At 45.8% G+C, this 21081-nt stretch overlaps 1 protein-coding gene across 2 annotated transcripts; it reads right to left on the bottom strand.

Annotated features, from left to right (window-relative positions):
* Nucleotides 1-1893: 1893 nt before the first annotated feature.
* On the bottom strand, nucleotides 1894-16236 carry LOC123093767 (MADS-box transcription factor 50). 2 transcript variants are annotated; one of them, XM_044515817.1, is made up of 8 exons: nucleotides 15924-16236; nucleotides 15494-15761; nucleotides 3281-3359; nucleotides 2882-2943; nucleotides 2698-2797; nucleotides 2562-2603; nucleotides 2419-2460; nucleotides 1894-2245 (listed from the first exon to the last, which is right to left on the bottom strand). In XM_044515817.1, the coding sequence occupies exons 2-8, from the start codon at nucleotides 15673-15675 to the stop codon at nucleotides 2084-2086; spliced, it is 669 nt and encodes a 222-aa protein (XP_044371752.1). In that variant the 5' UTR covers nucleotides 15676-15761; nucleotides 15924-16236; the 3' UTR covers nucleotides 1894-2083. The 2 variants fall into 2 exon arrangements, with proteins under 2 accessions (XP_044371752.1, XP_044371753.1); XM_044515818.1 differs by lacking the exon at nucleotides 15924-16236 and having other exon boundaries at nucleotides 15494-15913.
* Between the last annotated feature and the right edge of the window lie 4845 nt (nucleotides 16237-21081).

The raw sequence follows: 21081 nt of genomic DNA, 5'->3' as shown, positions 1-21081 counted from the left end.
AATTATCTGAACAAATTTTGAAAAACATGAGAAAACAAATAATAGAGGGAGCATGCAATTTTTGAGACTGCCTTTGACTATTGATAAGATTAATAGTATATGAGATGTATAGTGTGAAAGTTGTATCACTGGAAGCTCCTTTCATGTAAGAATTTGATGGCATGCTTTGTGTAAGTTGCATGTTTCATATATTATTACTCTAACATGTGTTCAAGGTTAGCCTCAAAAAACATATTAGGACCATTTATTATTGGAGAGAGGGAGCACGTGTCATGTATAATAGCATATACTCAGCCGCATATTATAGCGTATAAGGTATCATGTACTATTTGTTTTTCAATTATCTGAACAATTTTTGAAAAATGTGAGAAAAAAATTAAAATCCCAACCATTTTTTGAAAAAAAACATGAACAAAAAAATGGAACTCCGAATATAAATGGTGAGCATTTTTTTAAACACGATCAAAATTTCTAATTGAGTTTTTTTAGTTCCTTTTTTTGGTAAAAAGTGAAAAAATTCAAATTTTTAACGTGTTCTAAAAGCATGAACAAAAAACTGATAATAATCCATACATTTATGCAATTTCAAACAAAATTTTAAAGATTTAAACCTTTTTTGAAAATGAATAATTTTCTAAATTTTGTTCATTTTATAAACAAAATCAAAACATTAAAATTTCAGACTACTTTTGGGGAAAGCAAGCATCCTTTGTAGATTTCAAACAAATTATTAAGATTTGAACTTTTTTCAAGAAATGTTTTCTTAGGAATTCAACACTTTTTAAGTATGAATAAGTTTTAAATACCAAACATTTTTTAAAACCAAACAATTTTTGTAATTTCGAATAATTTTTTTAAGATCTAATATTTTTTGAAATTTGAATTTAGGAAGAAACAAAAAAAATTATAATAGCCAGTAAAAGAAACAATAATACCGGTTCAAGAACCTTCTAGATGGTTTACAAAATAGGTAAAAATTGGCCGGGAGTTCCCAAAACCGGAAGGAAAAGCCCAATGGCTAGATAGGGTCAACCGTTTCTGTGCGAATCGGTGACACTTTGGACATAGTACAGACACAGACGCTCATACAAATATACACTCATTCCTATGAACGCACGCACACACATTCTCCTCTATATGAGCATCTTTAAGAGACTGAGTCAGCATATCATCATGAGATTACGCCTTTGTAGTCGACGATGACATCCTCTTGCACTAAACACACGTCATCGAAAGGCCTGGACTAAATTCAAAAAATTATGAGCACCGGTGTATAGGACTTAAACCCCGATGGGTTAGTGAGAATAGGGTTTTCTATTTTATTTCATTTTTGAGAGAAAGAATGTGGTTTTGTAGAATGCGAATCGCTGCCGCTTGGGTTCACAAGAGGCCGCTGGCTGGTTCTGACAGTTAGGCCCATTTCCAAATTTTGGCCCAGCTTTTCTATCCTCATCGCTTCCGTCGTTTTTTTTTACTAAAAATAAGTTTCATCGTTTTGTTCAGAAAAGGTAAATCGATCCTCCTGGAACACGTACGCGTGCACACTCCGGTGATAGGTTCGAAACGTCGGCAATAGAAAGCCGTACCGATCTCAAGCCCTTCACATTTCCTACTCGCAGAGTGAGGTGGAACACGAAACGAGGAGCTGCTTTCCTCTGCGCGCTCGACGCATTTCGTCGCCGACCATGAAAGCGCAGAGGGAGCTGGCAACCAGACGCAAAATCCAAACGTCGCTTCGCCCCACGCAACACCTCCGTCGCGCGCCCAAGAGGTGGCCTGCTCCTGCTCCTGCTCCTTCGCCTGCGTGCCACCATAAATATCCTTTCGCCCCCCTACGCGACCTTCTTCAGAGGATCGATGGCGGACGCTCCATTTTTCTCGTCACAACCAAAGCCCGGGGAAACAACAACAACAGCAACAACAACAACAACGACTAACTCATGTATGTAGTCTCGAGGTTTCCGCTGCACAGGGTTTATATTATATCTATAGGCCGTCCGCATCCATTGCCTGCCGCTGCTTGCAACTCCATTGCCAGCTTATTCTGGGCATTTTTCTCGAGCGTTGTCAGCCTGCCTGAATCTCAGGAGCGGCCGGTGCCGGGCAGTCCAAGAAATAGATCCGTCTCCACATCCACCATCTGCTGGCCCTGCTCCTCCAGGGTCACTGGAGCAGGGAGCGCCGCCAAGGTCGCCGGAGCAGGGGGCGCCGCCGCCTCCGACGCAAGGTGCTGTTCCTTCTGGCACTGCACAGTTAACCAGGGCAGCAGATCAGAGGATGCATCAAGGATAGGATGGGTGATCTCTGCTGGGAACGGGATGGACATAGGATATCACGCGAGGAACGCGTTCAGGGTAATGGTAAAGTTTGGCCGTTTCATTCCACCAGGCAGCAATTTGACTGTCCATCCATCTTTACCTGGCTATATAGTTCTTCATTGTGCTGCCGCAACGTCATCTCCTGCTCCATCCATGTCCATGTCACAAAATCAGCGCCATGTCAGGAACTCTGTCTATGCACACTCTCTATTGTTTCAGGTTTTTTTGGGGTAGCGAGGTTACCTTCTGCCTCAACGTAGAGAGCTGCTCTTCAAACCGCCGAGTCTGCCATGAAAAATAATTAAGCGGCATTACATGGTCGTGTAAGCTTATGTGCATGGATAGATGCATTATAACTACTCTTCCATACTGTGCTAACCTTCATTGCCCTGATGCCTAGAAGGCTTTTTTCAATTTTGACCTCTAAGCTTTGCAGTTCTTCAATAGAGCATTCTTCCAAATTTTGACCCAAAAGTTTGCTGCATCTCAGTGATACCAGACGGTGACAACTCAGTTTTGGCTAGTTACATGGATAGCAGTCTCTTGAAAACCGAAGTGGTTACCTTTTGCAAGCTTCAAGAGCATCAAGCTTCTTTGACAAGCCCTCAGCATCAGCTTTTATTTTCTGCAGTTGAGATCACACGGATAATACCTGACCTAAGTTAGAACTATGTCTTATCAAACATGAAATAACTGCTAGAATGTACTACCGTATCATCTTTTTTTAAACTCAGTTTTGGCTTAGTTAGAACTATGTCTAATTGAACTGTGCTGCTTTAGTCCATTATGGTTTTCACATTTCAGTAGCACCATCATCAGCTGGGAAATGGTTGCAAACCAAATCGAGCATAGCTTACTCTCTCAGTTAATACACCATATCTCACCATTTAGCTACATAAGTATCTCCAAATTGAAATTATGTAACCAAATGTGAAGTAAGCACATCAAGCAGAACTATGTACCTCCATATCTTGCTGTACCGTCTGTCTGCTCATATTATCCTTTGTGACTGTCTTATAACGTTCAATTGTGTTCTTCATGCTGAATTAGAATTTAAAATGTAAATTATACATGATATAGTAACAACTGTTAATTGAGACAAGCACAAGGCATTAAATATGTAATACTGACGTAAAAAATGATGTTGTGTTTCCCTTCATTGGTGTCATAAATATGAAGTAAAGAGCGTGCGAAACCGTTCTACACCTCATGAGGGGTTTTCACCTTATCTATCTTGCTGTGATGATCTTGATAGAAATACAATACAGTACTTATGAAAGACAGAGTTGAACATCAACTATTTATCTACCTATTATCTTTTGGATATATGCAATAAGTTGGTACCCCTATATAATATGTAGTAGCCTAGAACTTGTGTAGAATTAAGTGTATGTCTTGACAAAAACACAACGGCTGTGTTATATATTAATTCAAACCTCATGGGCTTATGATTCACTGAGCTTATTTGTGCACCTTATCTTTGAGTGAGTATTCAAAATAATGTTAGTCTGTTTGATTTGCATTCTTCAGCAATCATTGTGTACCTGTCCAACTGCCGGGTAAGCCAGTCCAGTCTTTGGGCAAGCTGAGAAAAGGTAGTGCAAATGTACAACACGATGGTCTTGATTGCAAGGGTATACTTTAGGGTTAGTCAGTTGTCAATTCCAGAATAATTTAGTTATCCCACTATACATAGTAGAGTCGTTCCTGTAGGACGAATACTTCTATCGACTAGTGTGATGCACCTTTAGCCCAGCCTCAACACTATGGTTTTGGTCGTCCCTGATAAAATTTTCCAGCATAAATTTCTGAAAACAATAATGTTCTACAGAATTCAGTTTGAATTGCAGAAAATTCACCACAGTTTTAAGGCCTCATGTTCTTTCAAAATAACAAAACTGCCACATAATTATGTCCTTGCAGGAAATACGAAAATATTTTACATAGTTGTGGTTTGGTCATAATTCTTACAATAAAACCTATATGGTTTGGAAAATCAAAATTAAACTTTATTCCTACAAAAAAGGAAATTTTTGACATAGTAGCATGTCCTTGCAAGAAACTAGAAAAATATACAACGTAGCTGTGATTTGATCATAGTGCTCACAATAAAACTGTAGGTTTTACTTAAAATTTAGTCTTTGAAAAAAAGAATTTTTTTGACATAGTATGAGCATTGGTTTTGCCAGAATTTTAAGCTTGAATCTTTAGGTTTGTTTCCAATGCGTAGTTGTAGTAGAAGAAATTGCACTTGAACACTCTAAACTGTCATCGCTTTGTCACTTAGCTTCCTTATTTTACCTCACCTAAGCATTCATGACTTGTCTCCATAGTCATATTGCTCTTACACTGTTAGGCTAACAGATATATTGAGGGGTGAATCTGCGAAGTGGACATAGTAAGCAGTTCAAACACAATTTTCTCTTGTAATAGTACTTCTTGTGATGAGAGGTATTGCACAGGTGTGCAAAACATAATGGTGTGATGAAATTGGTAGGAGTATGCAAGTTATATTTCCATGGGACAAATGTCAGTATATATACACAGACAAGCATGGAAAATATGCATAAAATCCCTGATAGAACGGGGATACTGAGGGGTTAATCTGAGAAGGTGGACATAGTTAGTGAAATGTTGAGGGGTGGATCTGAGAAGGTGGACATAGTAAGTTCCAACGCAATTTTCTCTTGTAATAGTACTTCTATAATGAGAGGTATTGCACAAGTGTGCATCATGGTGCGATGAAACCAGTAGGAGTATCAAGTTGTATTACTCAAAGTCATCACCAATGATGATCATTTCATCGACATCGAGAAGAAGAGCCCAACCATGGGAGGAAAGGCAGAAAAGAGCGGAAGTTCATGATTGCTCTTTGAAAAACCAGTAGCAGTGATCGCTAAGGATAAGAGGTCAGCTCAGGCACGAGGAACTTGCTTAAGGCCATATTTAGGGCGACGAAGACAACACAACATGCCATTAGGAAATACGTAGGTGGTGAATGCATGTAGATCTACTCATGCAACTGAATGTTAAGAAAGACATTATTGGACATCATGTTGAGGGACAGACTTGTGGCCAACGTAAACCACAATGAGAAGGGTGCAAAAACAGTGGTCATGTGAATCACATGAGCAAATGTCTCATTTTAGTCATGATCATGCACCTACTAAAAGTCAGTCATAAAATGAGCCTTGTATAGCTCATGAGAACCACTAGAGTGAATCTTAATCTTGTAGACCCACTCACTAGTGCTGGGAAGTGCACGAGGAGGAAGGGAAACAAGATCCCCCACATCCCAGTGCTTTCAAGCAGGAATCTCCTCTACCATCATATGAGACCATTCGGGAGGAACAACATCACCATAAGAAAACTTGGCTCGAGATGAGCGGCGACAGAAAAATCGTAGCAATCAATGACCCAAAGCAGGCCGGAGGGCATGGAAACCATGGGCAAGAGGCGGCGGTGCATCACCAGCAAAGGATGATGAAGCGGTCAAGGAAGATAGCACATCAACAAAAGATGGCTCATTGGAAGGTAGAACGTCATGAGAAGGCAATGTGTCAGAGAGGAAAGGAAGGCGTGTCAAGAGAAACGGGGCAACAAGCAGACAACGGTCCTAGTGAAGGATAGGAGGGGGACCACCGGGGAGAGTCAAGAGACGAATGAGCTAGGGAAGCCTCAAGTGACAAACGAAATGGGGATGTTAGCGGGTCAACAGAAGTACATGCATACATAGTGGGATGGATGGACGAGGGCAATACAATAGCTACAGGTGTCTCAAGAAAAGCCAAGAAGAAATATCTTCAATAGACGAGGCCGAAGGAGAAGACGGACACCGATAGAAAGTGTTGAAGTGTATATGTGGATTACCTACCCCTTTTTGCCAATCTAGAATTTTGGTTCCGTTGGCTAGTACATGAAGCTTAACATGGTATCAGAGCCCAAGGTATTCAGTTCAAGTCCTGACTTTCACAATTTATCCAAAAATTGTTGTTCCCTCCTTTGTGTCCACGTATTGGCCTCTTGAGCCATACCTTCGAGTCTACCACCCACGTGGACTTTCCGCGTTACACATGAAAGGGGTGTTGACGTGTGTATGTGGATTGCCTAGCCCTTTCCACCAGCTCAAACTTTTGGTTGCATTGCATAGTCCATGAAGCTCAACAAAAGGAACAACACTCATCACAAGCCACTCACCGAAAAACCAGTAGCGAACCTGCAAAGGCAGAAGCACTTGAACCAGACATGAGGGGCTGGCCATATAGAGAGCGGCAACGATGGTGGACCATGCCATTAGTAACAGAATACCTTGGTGGTGGCTGCATGTAGACCTCTCGACGCTAGTTGACATCAAGCTTAGATGCAAACCAGTGGCAGAAAAAAGCAATAGTAGGGTGCAAATAGTGGCCATGTGGTCCATTTGGAGGAAATGTCCCATCGTAATCACAACCATACTCATGTAGAAAGCCACCACAACATCTCCTCCTAATGTCTATTTGACAAAGGTAACACAATTGACCCCTTCAGGTCATTACCGACTTCTGCGGCCATAGTAGGATTAAGGTCAGAAGGAGCGGAACTAGGTATTATGTTTGTAGATAGCCATTACTCACATGAAATGTGCTTCTCTTAAGACACCAAAGTGTCCCACACATTGAGGCCTATCAATTCACACCTAGTTCTATCTACTCTATGTGCAGCAAGGGGGTTAGATGTTTCCAACCACATCGATGGATTAGACACCTCCAATCCCAAAATTTCATAACATAAAGAAAGCATGCATAAGAGAGCACAACTACAATCTAATTTTATATACAATATCAACCTCAACCTAGAACCAACAATGCATTAAAAGGGTCTCAAGCTTACGACCCATCATATGATGATGTCGGTGGTGGCGCTGACCATATGGTCATGCCCGCCGTGTATGACAACCGCCCCTCTTAGTTTTTTCTCCTTGTTCCTCCTTCAAGGACGTAAATCGATATTAGAGATGGATGGTGAGACACAACCCCCAAATTCCTTTGGATGTGATTTAGAGGGGGGGTGATGAGTTGCTAGTTGGATTAGGGTTAGTTATCACTTGGAGATGGTATAAAGAACAAGTTAATCCACTTCATAGTTGATCCTCCTCCCCTCTTTTGATCGAAGTGTTCGAAGGTGAATAGAACTCTCCCAATTTCTTAATTAACTTGTCAATAATCAAAAAAAACAAACCATGCCCAAATAAGTGCTAAAATATAAAAGTTACGGCAAATTCCATGACTTCAATGTGTGTAATACGATCGTGGGTATGACCTTGGTAGTCGTAACGTAGGTTGGCTTCATAGTGTGGGTTTTAGTATTTCGTGGCCAATTGCTAATGGATTCTGATGGAGGTCATCTTGGACTCCTTGGATTGATACGACGAGCCTCGTAATTTCCATGTGTTGGATATATAGTGCTATTGCATTTGGTGATCATAACTTCAATGGAAATTATCTCAATTTGTTGTCACTCATGTGACAAGTCCATGGGAGATAAAGTCCACTAAACTACCAAGCACGAAGGAAACATACTAAAAAAACAATAGGTTCCTAATGTGGTTGTTTGACCCTTAGTAAAAAGAAAGAAAGAAAGCACGTACAATGACATTGCGGTCAGGCTACGTCGGCACCACTCGTTGCTAAAAGATGAGGCGCATCTTTTAGCTCGATCCCCTGCAGTGCGCTCAAACATTGCCGTCGTGTTTGTCTTATGGAGGCGCTTTCTTATATACATGTTGAGGGACTGGGATTCGTGGTGTTGGTTTACTTGAGGTTCCTCTTTGCTTGCTGCTTGATCCCCTACTATGTCAATCTGTTGCACCCACTCTTTCTTGCTCCAATGCTCCGTTGTGCCTCTGCACTCCTCCTGGTGGTGAGGGTTGCTTTGATACTCACCGCGGTTACTGCAACAAGGATGGTCATCCCGTTTCTGATTACTTCTAAGTGGCACATGCATAACGAGGGGTGCACATCTTCTGGGACTCGTGCTTTTAGTTCGACATACTTAGCCACCGCTTTGACTAAGTGATATATTGTGAGGTTAAGTGTCTGCTTGCCGCTTTAGGTTTTGTGACTGATGCTTCTAGCATTGAGCGACCACCGCCTACACAGCCAGGTACATCCGAGTGGGTTCTAGACTCTAGAGCTTCCTTTCATATGTCTCTAATTCTTCCACCTTGTCCTCTCTAAGATCTCTCAATTTTCATGTTCATGTTCTCACAGCTGATGGTACTACTCTTTATGTTGCTAGTTGAGGCACTCTTACTACTTCTTTTTCTATGTCCGATGTAGCTAATTTTCCTCGACTTACCATGAACCTGTTTTCTGTTGGTCAACTTACTGACTATGGTTATCGCGTCATTCTTGACATTGATTCTTATTTTGTTCAGGATCATCACATGCATACCTTGGTTGGGAATGGACCTCGTCGCGATGACCCTCAGGGTCATAGGGAGTTAGACTAGCATCATGTTCCTTCTATTGCCACCACTATTGTCAGTCACTACATCCGTCGCACCAGCAACCGACACTTTCTAGTAGTGGTATCATCGACTTGGACATCTTTATGGTTCTCTTTTGTCGTCTTTAGTTTGTCGAAGTCTTCCGGGGTCTACCTCAGGAGATGTCTCTTTAGAAAGGCAGGGTTGTAGGCTTGGCAAACGGATTCAGTTACCTTATCACACTAGTGAGTCAATGTCTCAGTGCCCTTTTAATTGGTTAATTTCTATGTATGTGGTCTGGCTCCATTCACTTCGAAACAGGCCATCAATACTATATTACTTTTACAGATAATTTCTCTCGCCATACATGGTTTTATTTTAGGTATTCTCGCAGTGAGGTTCTCTCTCCCTATATAAGTGTTTTGTTGTCATGGTCCACACTACAATATCTATGCTTATTCACATGTTTAGTGCTAACTTTGTTGGAGATTATATATCCTGAAGTTGCATGGTGTCCTTGCTAAGCATGGTACACTTGCCTAGTTCTCTTTTCCTGGTACTCACACTCAGAATGGTGTGGGTGAGCGCAAGCATTATCTGTTCTTGAGAAGGTTCGTACATGATGATGGCGCCTCTCTTTCACTTCCCTTTGGGTTGAGGCCGTTCCTGTTTTCACCTATCTCATCAACATTCAACCCTCAATTGCTCTACAGGGTGGCATTCCTTTCAAGCGCCTTTGTTATCGTTCTTCTGTTTATTCGGTGCTTTGTTTGTTTGGTTATGTTTGCTATGCCTTCTTACCCCCATAACGCACCAAATTGTCCGCTCAGTCTGTGGGTGTGCCTTCTTAGGACACAATTATGACCATAAGGGCTATCATTGTTGGGACCCGATCAGTCATAGGATACGTGTTTCTCAAGATTTGAATGTTGATGAGTTTTGTCTCTTTTACTCAAACCCATCTTCCTTGATCTTTTCGGTGGAGGATATCTCTTTCCTCGCTTTTCTCGACACATATCTCACTTTGCCCGCCATCCTACTCCTACTCATTTCACTATTGCAGATCCGACACCGCCATCTCCTAGGGTTTCCTCTTTCTTGGTCACATGATTTTGCACCTTCATCTCCGGTGGATTCATCGTCTCCATCACCTGAGTCTACTCTGGTGGCCCCTCATATTTTCCCCTCTTTTCCTCACTATTATAGTTGTCATCTACGTGTAGTGGATCATTCTACTGATGTGCCATCTATATCTTCTCAGTCGACTTATGGTCTTTGTGATCGGTCTCGCCCTACCATTGATCCCTATGGTTTTTCTGCCGTAGTTGTTCTTGAGCCAACTTCTTATCATGATGTTGTTCATCCTGAATGGCAGCTTGCGATGGCAGGAGAGATTGTTGCACTTGAGCACACTAACACGTGGAATCTCGTTTCTCTTTCTCCACGTGTTTGTCCTATCACTTGTAAGTGGGTCTACAAGGTTAAGACTCACTTTGATAATTCTCTTGAGCGTTACAAAGTCCGTCTTGTGGCTTGTGGCTTTTAGCATGAGCATATTCGTGATTAAGATGAGATTTTTTCTCATGTGGCCCATATGACAATTGTCCAGACACTTCTTGTTGTGGCCTATGTTCGCCATTGGTTTGTACCTTAGCTTGATGCTATGAATAGATTTCTTAATGGTGAGTTGTGTTAGGATGTTTACATACAATCATCGCATGGGTATTATGTTCCTGATGGCACGGTATCCAATCTTCCTCGCTCTCAATATGGTTTTAAGCAAGCCCCTCGTGCTCGGTTTGAATTTCGCCTCCATGGTGACTACAACTACTCTTTTGATGAGTACTCATGATCCTATGATGTTTGTCCACCTGTCTGCTCATGGCCGGACTCTTCTTCTATATATTGATGACATGATCATCACTCGTGATGACCCTGAGTACATTGCCTTTGTGAGGACACATCTTAGTGAGCAATTTCTTATGTTTGATCCCTCTTCACTACTTTCTCCGGATTGAGTTTTGTTCTACTTGTCCCATTAAAAGTATATTCAGGATCCTCTTACTCTTTATGCTCTTACAGATGAGTGTATTATTGAGAATCCCATGGAGCTCAATATACACCTCTACTTCTGATAGTGATCCATGTCTGATCCAACGTGTTATCGTCATTTTGTGGGAGACTTGTTATTTAGCTGTCATTCATCCGGATATGTCCTATCCTATCCATATTTTGAATCAGTTTATTTTTTTGTCCCACTTCGGTTTACTATGATTCTTCCATTCTATGATATCTTCGTGCCACGATTTCTTACCATCTTTTCTGCCTCGCTCAAGTCCGCTACAACTCCAGGCCTATTCGGATGCTACGTGTGCAAATGATCCCTCTGATCGTCATTCACTATCTGCTGACCGTGTTTTTCTCGGTGGTTCTGTTTTTTTTCCTAGAAGACAAAGAAATAGACTACAATTTCTCCTTCGTGTGTGCAGAGGTTTTGCAAGCTGTGTCTCTTTTGATGACAGAGGTGACTTGACTATGATTACATTAGGATTTTGGTTTTTCTATGACTACACCTACCCCCTCCCCCTTTCAGACAATACATGTTATATCAATATTAGAGCATCTCCAGCCGCGCCCCCAACACGGCCCCCTAGGCGATTTTTTTTGCGCCGACGCCAAAAAAACGGCCCAGTCGCACCCCTAGGAGCCCGTTTTTCCCCTCTTGGGCCAAAATCAGCGTCGGCGGACCCAGGCTGAACCCGACGCGCTGGGGGGCGCCCGGGGGCGCCGGGGCAAGCGGTTTTGGCACGAAAGAGCCGCGGGCTCGCCGAGTCAGTGACGCGTGCCTCGTCGTCATCAGAACGCCTCGGTTTCCCGCGTGGAGTCAATGGCAAGGCTGCCGCCGATCAGCCTTGCCATTGATTCCTCATGGGCGGCGCATCACGGGCGGCGCGGCGACGCCTCCCCTCCCGCCACGCGTACACATGCCCCGGGCTATATAAGCCGGTGGCCTCCCTCGCCTCTGGCCACACCAGCCCACAGCCGCCCATCGACCGCCGCCGAGCTCTCCCTCTCTCCCCGTGTGCAGCCACTCGCCGACGCTTCTTCCCTCCCCTCTCCCTCCCTCCCAAGCCCGATGGCCGCTCGATTCCTCGGCGGCGAACGGCTTCGGCCGCCGCTCGCTTCACGAGTGGGAGGCCTGGCTACTCTTCAAGGCGAACATCCCGGTGCCACCGGACATCCGCACCGGGCCGATGGGGCGGAGACTCAGCAACGGGGGAGTGCATATTCCCCCGGTGCCCGACGTCGAGGCACGCCCCGCCTTCTTTGCCGCCGAGGTCGACCGCGTGTGGGACTCACTGACAGGGGAGCAGCGCGCCCTCCCCCAGTACGCCGCCGACAACTACGCGGCGTGGGCGGCGTACTTCCAGCGTCGCCAGGAGCAGAGGCTGGCGTCCACCAACGGGGCGCCGGTGGTGGGCGGCGTCAAGAACAGTGAGGGGCGCCACGTTTGGTGGGGCACCCCTGGCCGCACGCTCGAGTACCTCGAGGGCGGCAACGACCCGCCGCTGGCATACCCTGCCGCGGCGGCCGCCCCGGTCCACCGCCGGCGCGCCGGGCAATGGATGCCCAAGAAGTTCGGCTCCTCCTCAACGTCCTCCTCCCACTCCTCCCGTTCTTCTTCCCACTCCTCCGGCTCACCGGCGGTGTTCGGCATCAAGGCCGAACCCGCAGCGGAGACGCCGCTCGGCCGGCCACTCGCAGTGCCGGCATCGTCATAAACAAGGGCGGTCGACGCGCATCCTCCTCGGCTCCTCCGGGCTTCGTCAAACCGAAGACGGAACCGGGGCTCGTGGCCGTGAAAACGGAGCCGGGGCTTCCCACCGTGAAGACGGAGCACGGCGATGGGGAGCTCGACGAGTTGGTGGCCCTGAAATGGGCGTGCGATGACTGGCTGAAGATGGAGATGGAGCGCCAGTGCCGCGCCCTAGAGCACTTCGAACATCGGCGCCGGGGCCGCGACGAAGGAGGCGTCGTCGTCCTCGACGACAACGACGACGACGACGCGCCGCCACCGCCACCGGTCCGCTATGGCGACGCCGGGCAGGGGTCCAGCAGGGGCGGCCGCGTCAAGAAGGAGAAGGCCGCCGCCGCCGACGACGGCGGCGAGGATGGTGGCGACGACGGCGACTACGTCATGTTCAGCGACTTCTTCGGCCCGTAGTTGTAGTGTCGGTCTTTTTTTCAATAAATTTGCTAGGTAAAATGCCAAACATGTCTAATATATGCCCAATTTACCGAATTTTAGCCGAACTTTGCCGAATGCTTTTTTTTAAACATAAACGGCGTCTGGGGTCGGTGACTGGGAACCCACTTGTCCCATGCCGATCTTTTACGCCGGCTTGCCCCAGGCGGCGATTTTACGCGCCCCCTGGATGGCCAACGGCTGGAAATGCTCTTACACATGACCCTGTGAAGCATGTGCTCATCGAGCATATTGGTGTTGATGCTTTTTTTGTGCGATGTGGTGTGTAGGATTTGGTAATTGCTCTTCAGGATGTGCCTTACATGTTACTTTGGGCGAATGTCTTTACGAAGGCCCAGACTGGATCAACATGGTTTTTATCTCTCCAAACTACTGGTGTGGATCCACCCTGACTTTGACGGGGCAGGGTGTTAGTTGTATCTATTTGTCGTGTGATATCACCATTGTATAAGTGCTTTCCTGCTTATTTACCACACATATACATGTATGTATATCGTCCAATGGACACCTGGAAATACAAGTTGCATATTTCCTAACAACATGATCCAGGTTAAGGAACAACCTTTCTATTTCCTATGCGCAAAAGCAAAAGTTTTTTTTGTTATTGCATGCAATCAACATCGGCAGGAAATTTGTATATTTCTACACGTACAAAATTCAGAACATGCCCAAATAGGGAGATCATATTGTGCTTCAAATGAAGAGAATAAATCTACTATCTAACTTAGCCCATAATTGGTTCTTTTGTGACCTACGGCTGGGGACTGCAAAATCTGCCCCATGACTAATTTAGTTTTCAGTTGTCACCCTACGACCATGATCTGCCTTATCTGAATAATAGTGGACGCCCTACAATCATGGTGATTGTTTGCCTTGATTTTGGTATGGCTGCTACCTAAAGACAAAACTATAAAATATCTGCTAATAAAAAAATTGTAAGTTAGTTTATCTAAGAAAGCTGCATAACTTAATTAGAAACCATATTTTGGAAGTCTGGCAAGTTTAGTCTTCACTCAGCTTATGACAGGAAGCTATTCTTTCCTGCATACAACACTAGCACCTTATATGTCAAACAAGCAGATATTTTTCTCGCAAAAAAAAGCACATATTCACAACAAGTTCACTGCCCCAAAACTTTAAATAGTTAGTATTTGTGGCACCACAATCTGAAGAACTTTTCAGCTCCTGTAAGCTGTTGTGCCATTTTGGCGTGTTCTTCTAATACAAAATGACACACATTTGGGGGCCTGTTTGACAGGGAAAAAACTGAATCTGTTCACAACTACAATTCCTAGTAAATTAAAGGTTGTGCTTTCTTTTGTTTAATTAAAAAAAAGACCAGTCAATTTATTAAGAAGAAACCACCTGACACACGCACTGCGGAGCCTAGGGCTAAAACGCGAGTGGCGGGCTGGGCGGCCGCACGCCACTGAGTAACTGGTTGTCGTCGAGTTTCATATTTAGTTTTATTTTGAGGGCAAATGTTCTGTTTAACTTCTGCTCCATGGTGTGGACTGTTTAAACTAGAGTGAACAACGGAAAAATAAATGCTGGTGCGCTAGTTCCACGGCAAACTGAGTAACTGACCATGAGTAAAAAAAGGTACTCTCCATACAGTTCAAGTACACCATATCGCATGCACCGGTTTCGTTTCTGAAGAGAAAATTAGCTCTAGCAGCAAACACAAACAGTCTGAAGGTTGGCTTGAAAACCGATGTCCAGACGGACAAGCATTACTACGTCCCAGGTAGTAGTAGTAGTACTAATTCTAGCCTTGCTATTCTACTACTCCCTCCGTTCACTTATGTAAGACCTTTTAAAGATTTAAGACAACACCTAAAACAGTTCAATTTCAGCTGTCCTAAACGACTTACAAAAGTGAACAGAGAAATACTAAATTCTCCTATTGGCTACGACAATATATGACTAAAAAAACATTAGGCCAATAGGGCACTGAGCAGGCTACATGTACTAATCGTCCTTCCATCCTGAGGCACTTTAAAGTTTAGCCCAATTCGCAGCGATAGCAGGACCTACGGAGCAGAAATTTATCAGTTTATAAAATCGCGCTCGCTGCAACCGAGGCAAGATTCTCGCAGCGATATGGAGTGGGGAGACTTGAAGCCACCGGCCAAGTGGATGGACAGGAACGGCGCATCACGGGCGGAGGGGACTACTGGAGCAGAGGCCTCCGCTTCCCATTGGACACTGGCCGGCGAGCTGCGTGCGCCTGCGCCAATACAGGAGTTGGCGCAGGGGGGAGCGCGAAGATCCGTCGGATTTCTCGCAGCGACGGAGTAAACTAGTGGGATTCCCACGCGCATTCTGGCCCCAACCAGGAAACAAGCGGCAATTATAGTAAACAAAGACAAGGCGAATTAACTAGTCGCGTAATCGGGAGTGAGGGAGGGGAGATTGGGGGAGCGGAGCGGAGCGGGTTACCTGGAGCTGGTGAATTCGTAGAGCCTGCCGCGGGGGGAGAAGACGACGAGGGCGACCTCGGCGTCGCAGAGGACGGAGAGCTCGAAGGCCTTCTTGAGCAGGCCGCCGCGGCGCTTGGAGAAGGTCACCTGCCGGCTCGTCGGGTTCTCTATCCGCTTCATCTGCGTCTTCCCCCGCACCATTTTCGCTCCTCTTCTCTCCTCCCACCCACAAATCCGATCGGGAACCAAACCAAACCAGAAAAATCTCCCTCCTCCGATCAGCCGGCCTGCGGAACGAACGCAGAGAGGAGAGGGGAGAGGAGAGGTAAATAAAAGGTGGGTACTGTTATCCCAATTGGGGCGGCGAGGGGAGGGCGAAAAGAGGAAAACCCCAGCCCACCCACGCGAGGAGGAAGGGGATCTGGCCAGGACGGCAAGGGGAGACTGACCAAAAATGGCAAGCGCGGTGAGGTCGCTGCGGTGTAGGGTTCGGCCGTAGCTGGCCGCTGCTCCCCCCTCGCCCTCCTCCTCCTCTTCCTCTCCACCTTGGCTTTCCTTTTCGGTCCCTGGCCCTGACGGCGTTGCCGCGACGCCGTCACGAGTGGCCGGTCTCTCCACCTTGGCTTTCCTTTTCGGTCCCTGGCCCTGACGGCGTTGCCGCGACGCCGTCACGAGTGGCCGGTGGGGAGGCACCGGGGCAAGGCAACGAGAGGAAAAAGGAAAAGGAAATTTTGTGTGCTGGTAGTGGGGTGGGGTGGGGCGGGGCGCTAGGGTCGGTAGAGCTGCAGTTTTATGGAGATCCGGGGCTGGGCAACAAACGGCAACATTTTCCATAGGTGGAAAATAAAGGCCGTCAGGCGGGCGCCTTTTTTTTTGTTGCGGTGAACCACCCTGGGACACGCACTATTTTATTTGGGAGCTTCGGTGGGTGGAACTTGGGATTAGGGTTATGGCTTTCGTACAGTTTCCCTTTAAGAATCCACCCGAAAAAGAACATTTGCTTAATTACGGGTGCACATCACACGATCTATGACGATGTTTAAGGCGTAATTGTACGTTGTGGTCCTATGATCTGGACCTAGGATGCGACGCGCCAAGTGGGTAGTATCATGAGCATATCATATGATACTACCTTCGCAGTGCATAGTATCGTAAGTTAGTGTCTTAGACGACACCATTTATTATTTTACATGACTCGTATTAATACATTACTAACTAATTGCACATGCGTTGCAACTGGGCATTGCATATTCTGTTGGTTCAACACCAGTCAAGTCGGACACAAATCTTATGCCCATCATCTTGTAGATTTTGATAAATTTTGATTGGACTAGGGGTAGGGAAAGACAAGAAGGTTTTGATTTATGTGAGGTTTGGGAAGATTTTATTTGATTTGAGTATGGATAGAGGAAGGCAAGCTTCTTTTTTTTCTGGATTTAGTTGAGGTTTTGATTTTATTTGATTTAATCTGATTGAGTTGATACAGGACGTGAAGGGGGGCTTGGGGAGGGATGAAGACGAAGATGAATGTAGAACGACTAGCATTCTTTTTTTAAACACAATACAGATGCATACGCTCATACACTCACCCCTATGAATGCACACACACACATCCTACCACTATAAGCACCTTAGAGAAAGTGGGTCGGCACATCACCTTGAGATCGACAAATTCACCACAAACGCCTTCGTAGTCGACGAGAACGTCTCCTGTCACTGAACGCACAATGTTGGAAGACCTTGAATAAATACAGGAAAATGTGAGCACCAGTGTCAAGTCTGGGATTTGAATCCCGGTGGGCTGAGGATATCACTGTCCTCCTAATCATCCAACCACATATTGGTTCGCAACGACCAACAATTCTCTGATAGTAGAGATTTAATATGATACTTTGGCAATACCAGTACTTTCTCTTTTGTCACTTAATACTATGACAAGTCGGCAATATGACTAGTTGGCATTGCATAGATTGCATGATACTTGCTATTATATTGTCACTATGGGAGGTCTTAACCTCATGCTTAGCACTGAAATTTAACAACAAAACCTGGTATTTTGCACTATATATGTATGCGAGTGAAGGGTATAGATTGTAGTATACTTATAGAGTTATTTTTCCCTGGTTCCTCTGGCATAACGGGACCGCCGCTAGCCCTAGTGAGCCTTGACGATGTGGAAAATGGGTTACTGCATTATATATCTTCTCGTAACACTTTGTTGCATGAAATTTTGCATTATACATATGCAGGTTGGAAAAAATTATTATAGTATAATTGTAGGTTCATTGTTTTGAATTTCATCCCGGTGCCTCTCACCTGAGAGGGTCGGCCATGCCTAAGGTGAGCCTTGACAATGTGGAAAATGGTTGGGCCGCTCAAAACATTCATATTCAATGAACAACATTTGACTACGTTGAACGGCGGTGTATGTTTGGTTTATTGCGTTTGATTCACGTTTTCTAAAGAATGAGTTATTCAAGATGTGTCTGAGAGAGTATTGATTTGGAGGACTACAAAGAGGCAGGCAGGCAAGCACTCAACGAAGTGCCTAGCAAGGATGGATTTTAGGGGGGGGGGGGGTTGTAGATCCTTTTGGGAATGAATGTGCTATTTTTGTGGGATCTATTTTTGTGAGAGAGAATCGAGGAGTACAAAAATATGTAGCAGGTGTGCTTTAGCTCCACGCAATGTATATAGCTTGAGTGAGATGTGTCGAAACGAGTGCCTTTTGAAAAAGGTCTCAAATATGTTGTTGAAACCAGGAGTACCGACATCACCTAAAAATGAAAAAAAGAACATATGAACGTCCCTGGGGGCAATGGATACCGTCCTCCCAAATGGTCATGGTGCGCTGTCGTTGCCGTTCCATCTTCAAGGAGTCATCAATGCCAAGGTCATACCGGACCAGCACACTATGGAGAAACTGTCAAAGTCATCCTCGTTAAGAGTTCCACGAATTTAAGATCACAACATCTAAAAAAGCTCACGAATGTCGCACCAGCACCGGAGGCTGTACTAATATGATGGAGAGAGGGCAAAATGACCTAACTGCAAAGGGAAGTTGCCGTGCGGCCACACCAGCATGTTGGAGATATGCCCTAGAGGCAATCATGTATGATGATATTTCCTATGTGTTTATGAATAAAGATAGTCCTTGGACATTATCAATGATGTGTATCAGCAAGTACGACTTGTTTGTGGGGCTATGCATTGTATGATAACTATCCTAAAAGGTCCCTAGTCGAAAGGAATGTGTGGACGTGCAGCCGACTAGACTAGCATATGACACGGTCGATTGCTCGATCTCACTATCCATGGAGCATTGGATGCTAACCGGATAATATGGACTTGGAAAGGTCTGGTCGGATTCGACGTAGTCGGAACCGAGTCGAGATAAGGTCCGAGTCGGACAGACCCAACTATGAGACGCAGCGATATGTCATATGTGAGTCTCTAGTACAACAAAAGTTCTATGTCCTAAGACCTGAGCTGACGCATGTACTCGGGATGGTGACAAACTTGCTTTGGGCCAACCAAACGCTACTCCGTGACTGGGTAGTTACAAAGGTAGGTTTCGGGTTTGTCCAGTCCCATGCTGCGAGACATGGTCGAGCAAGATAAGATTTGCCCCTCTGATAAGGAGAGATATACTCTGGGCCCCTCGTGTGATTCGACCAGGATAAAGCATGGCCATGCGACAAGGATTATGAGATAATCCGGATAGTGGTCGGTATCACTGGAACGAGAAAGAGGTCGGGCTAGCACAAGGATGACAGTCTCGCCTTGAGCCCGACAACATATATCGTGCGGCAAAGGGAACAGAAGTGTGACACGTTGTACAGGTTCGCCTAACCAGCTTCATAGTCTGCTTGGTGTTCGGCATATGCCTTGCTAGAGGCCGCTACCAACCGTGCAGTTCGGAGGTGATCCGAACTGCGACCAAGCTGACTTGAATCCTAAGAGGTCGCGCGCTTAAGGGAAGGAACCTACAAGGTCAGATCCGAAGACACTGGTCAGATGTGATTCGAGCTGTATTCGAATTGTGGCCGAGTAGACTTGTGGGTTTTAGGGTCCGTGCGAGGCCCAAGTATTGAGCCCGCGACAGACGCCTATATAAGGTGGAGGTGCGGCACACTCATGCGGTTGATCCCTTCGGAACTGCGACTAAGGTTTGCATGTGTTGCGAATAGCCACCTCCACTCGCCGCCGACTGTGTGATCGGACCTAGCAGTCCGCCGCACGGTGTTCCTCCTGCACACGTGGATACCGTTAGAGGCGGTGCACTTGCGCCGCTCCGACGAACTTGTACATGGGATCGGACGACCAGCTGTTCGAGGGAGATCGGACGAGGAGACTATCCACGCGGACGCGCTGCCTCAACTCTACTTCCGCTGCACGGCATTGCGCTTCTAGTGGTAACAATCTGTGATCCATCTCCCGTAGCATGTTCCTGGATGTTCTGCGCGTAGGAATTTCTAATTTGCAGTCGACGCACCCTACCGTAGATTCCCAACACAGCAAACCCTAGCCTCACCAACCAGAGAGGCTGGCGGAAATCTACGCCGCCATCAACACCATTGTAGCCGACACCGTCAAGATGGGGATGCACGAGTACCATTGTAGTAATACGCAATATAAATTTCAGATGACTCAAGAGGTACACAGGTGATACTCTTGCTTGTGAAGATCCGTACCTTAGCTGGAAGTTTTTTTTAAACACAGTACAGACGCAATCGCTTATATATACACGCACATATAAACGCACACACGCACACGAGCTAAGCACCTCTGTGAGAATGAGCCAACAATACCATCTTTAAGTTTTATGAAGTCACCGACGGAAACATCTCTTTCTACTGTCATTTGCTACCTCAGCTGCAAGTTGACTGGGTTGTGCATTCACCGTCGAGTCGCCATCTGCACGAATGCTACACGCACCAAACAATCCAGTGTCCTAGACCCCGACGCAGGAGGACGGGCCCGCGAGTCATGGCAGCAGGCCAGCAGCCAGCCCGAACTTGACGCGCCCGCTAAAAGCAGGAAGTCGTCTCAGTGGGGCCCGCTCCACGAGGGAGCAGCAGCTAATGGCCAATCGGATGCGCGTGGGACCCACGGGAGTGTACGAGGCTCGGCTACCCGTCGGTGTCCTCGGACCGAAGACCGTACGGAATATCCAGTGGAGAAACAACACGTAGGCAGACGAGGACGTGCTATATGTTGTCGTCCGTGCCGTCCGCAATTGGCTGGTGCCCACTGTCCCACATTACCAGTGGTAGTACTCCTACGGGCGATTTATTACTACTACTACTCGTACTTTTCACGTGCCCATGCTCCTCCTGACGCCGTCCATGGCAGCACGTCCTGTTTAGGTCTTTTCGGATTGTTTTCATCAGAGAAAAATATACTAACACAGAACAGAAGCCCACCAAAATTTTGCTAAACCAATATATTCAAATTAAAGTTTCGATTGTCTATATGTTCTCCACTGTTCCCAAAATTTTTTGGCTAGACTCCATGGTCATGTCAAATATTGAGACAAAACTGGGATCAACTAAGGCCAACTCCGGCGCGCAACCCCATCTTGTCCGGGTGCGTCCGTTTGGGGCA

The sequence above is a fragment of the Triticum aestivum genome, chromosome 4B, assembly GCF_018294505.1.
Source record: "Triticum aestivum cultivar Chinese Spring chromosome 4B, IWGSC CS RefSeq v2.1, whole genome shotgun sequence".
NCBI lineage: Eukaryota > Viridiplantae > Streptophyta > Magnoliopsida > Poales > Poaceae > Triticum > Triticum aestivum.
The sequence above is the reverse complement of the archived record's forward strand: the minus strand, read 5'-3'. Positions and strand labels throughout refer to the sequence as shown.

Bases quoted from the DNA above. Each gene is read 5' to 3' on its own strand.
- LOC123093767 (XM_044515817.1), bottom strand. From the start codon at position 15,675: ATGGTGCGGGGGAAGACGCAGATGAAGCGGATAGAGAACCCGACGAGC. The intron at 2,798-2,881 runs GTAACCACTTCG...ACTGAGATGCAG, and splicing joins GCTCTTGAAGCTTGCAAAAG to CAAACTTTTGGGTCAAAATT. The intron at 2,604-2,697 runs GTTAGCACAGTA...TTTTCATGGCAG, and splicing joins TAGGCATCAGGGCAATGAAG to ACTCGGCGGTTTGAAGAGCA.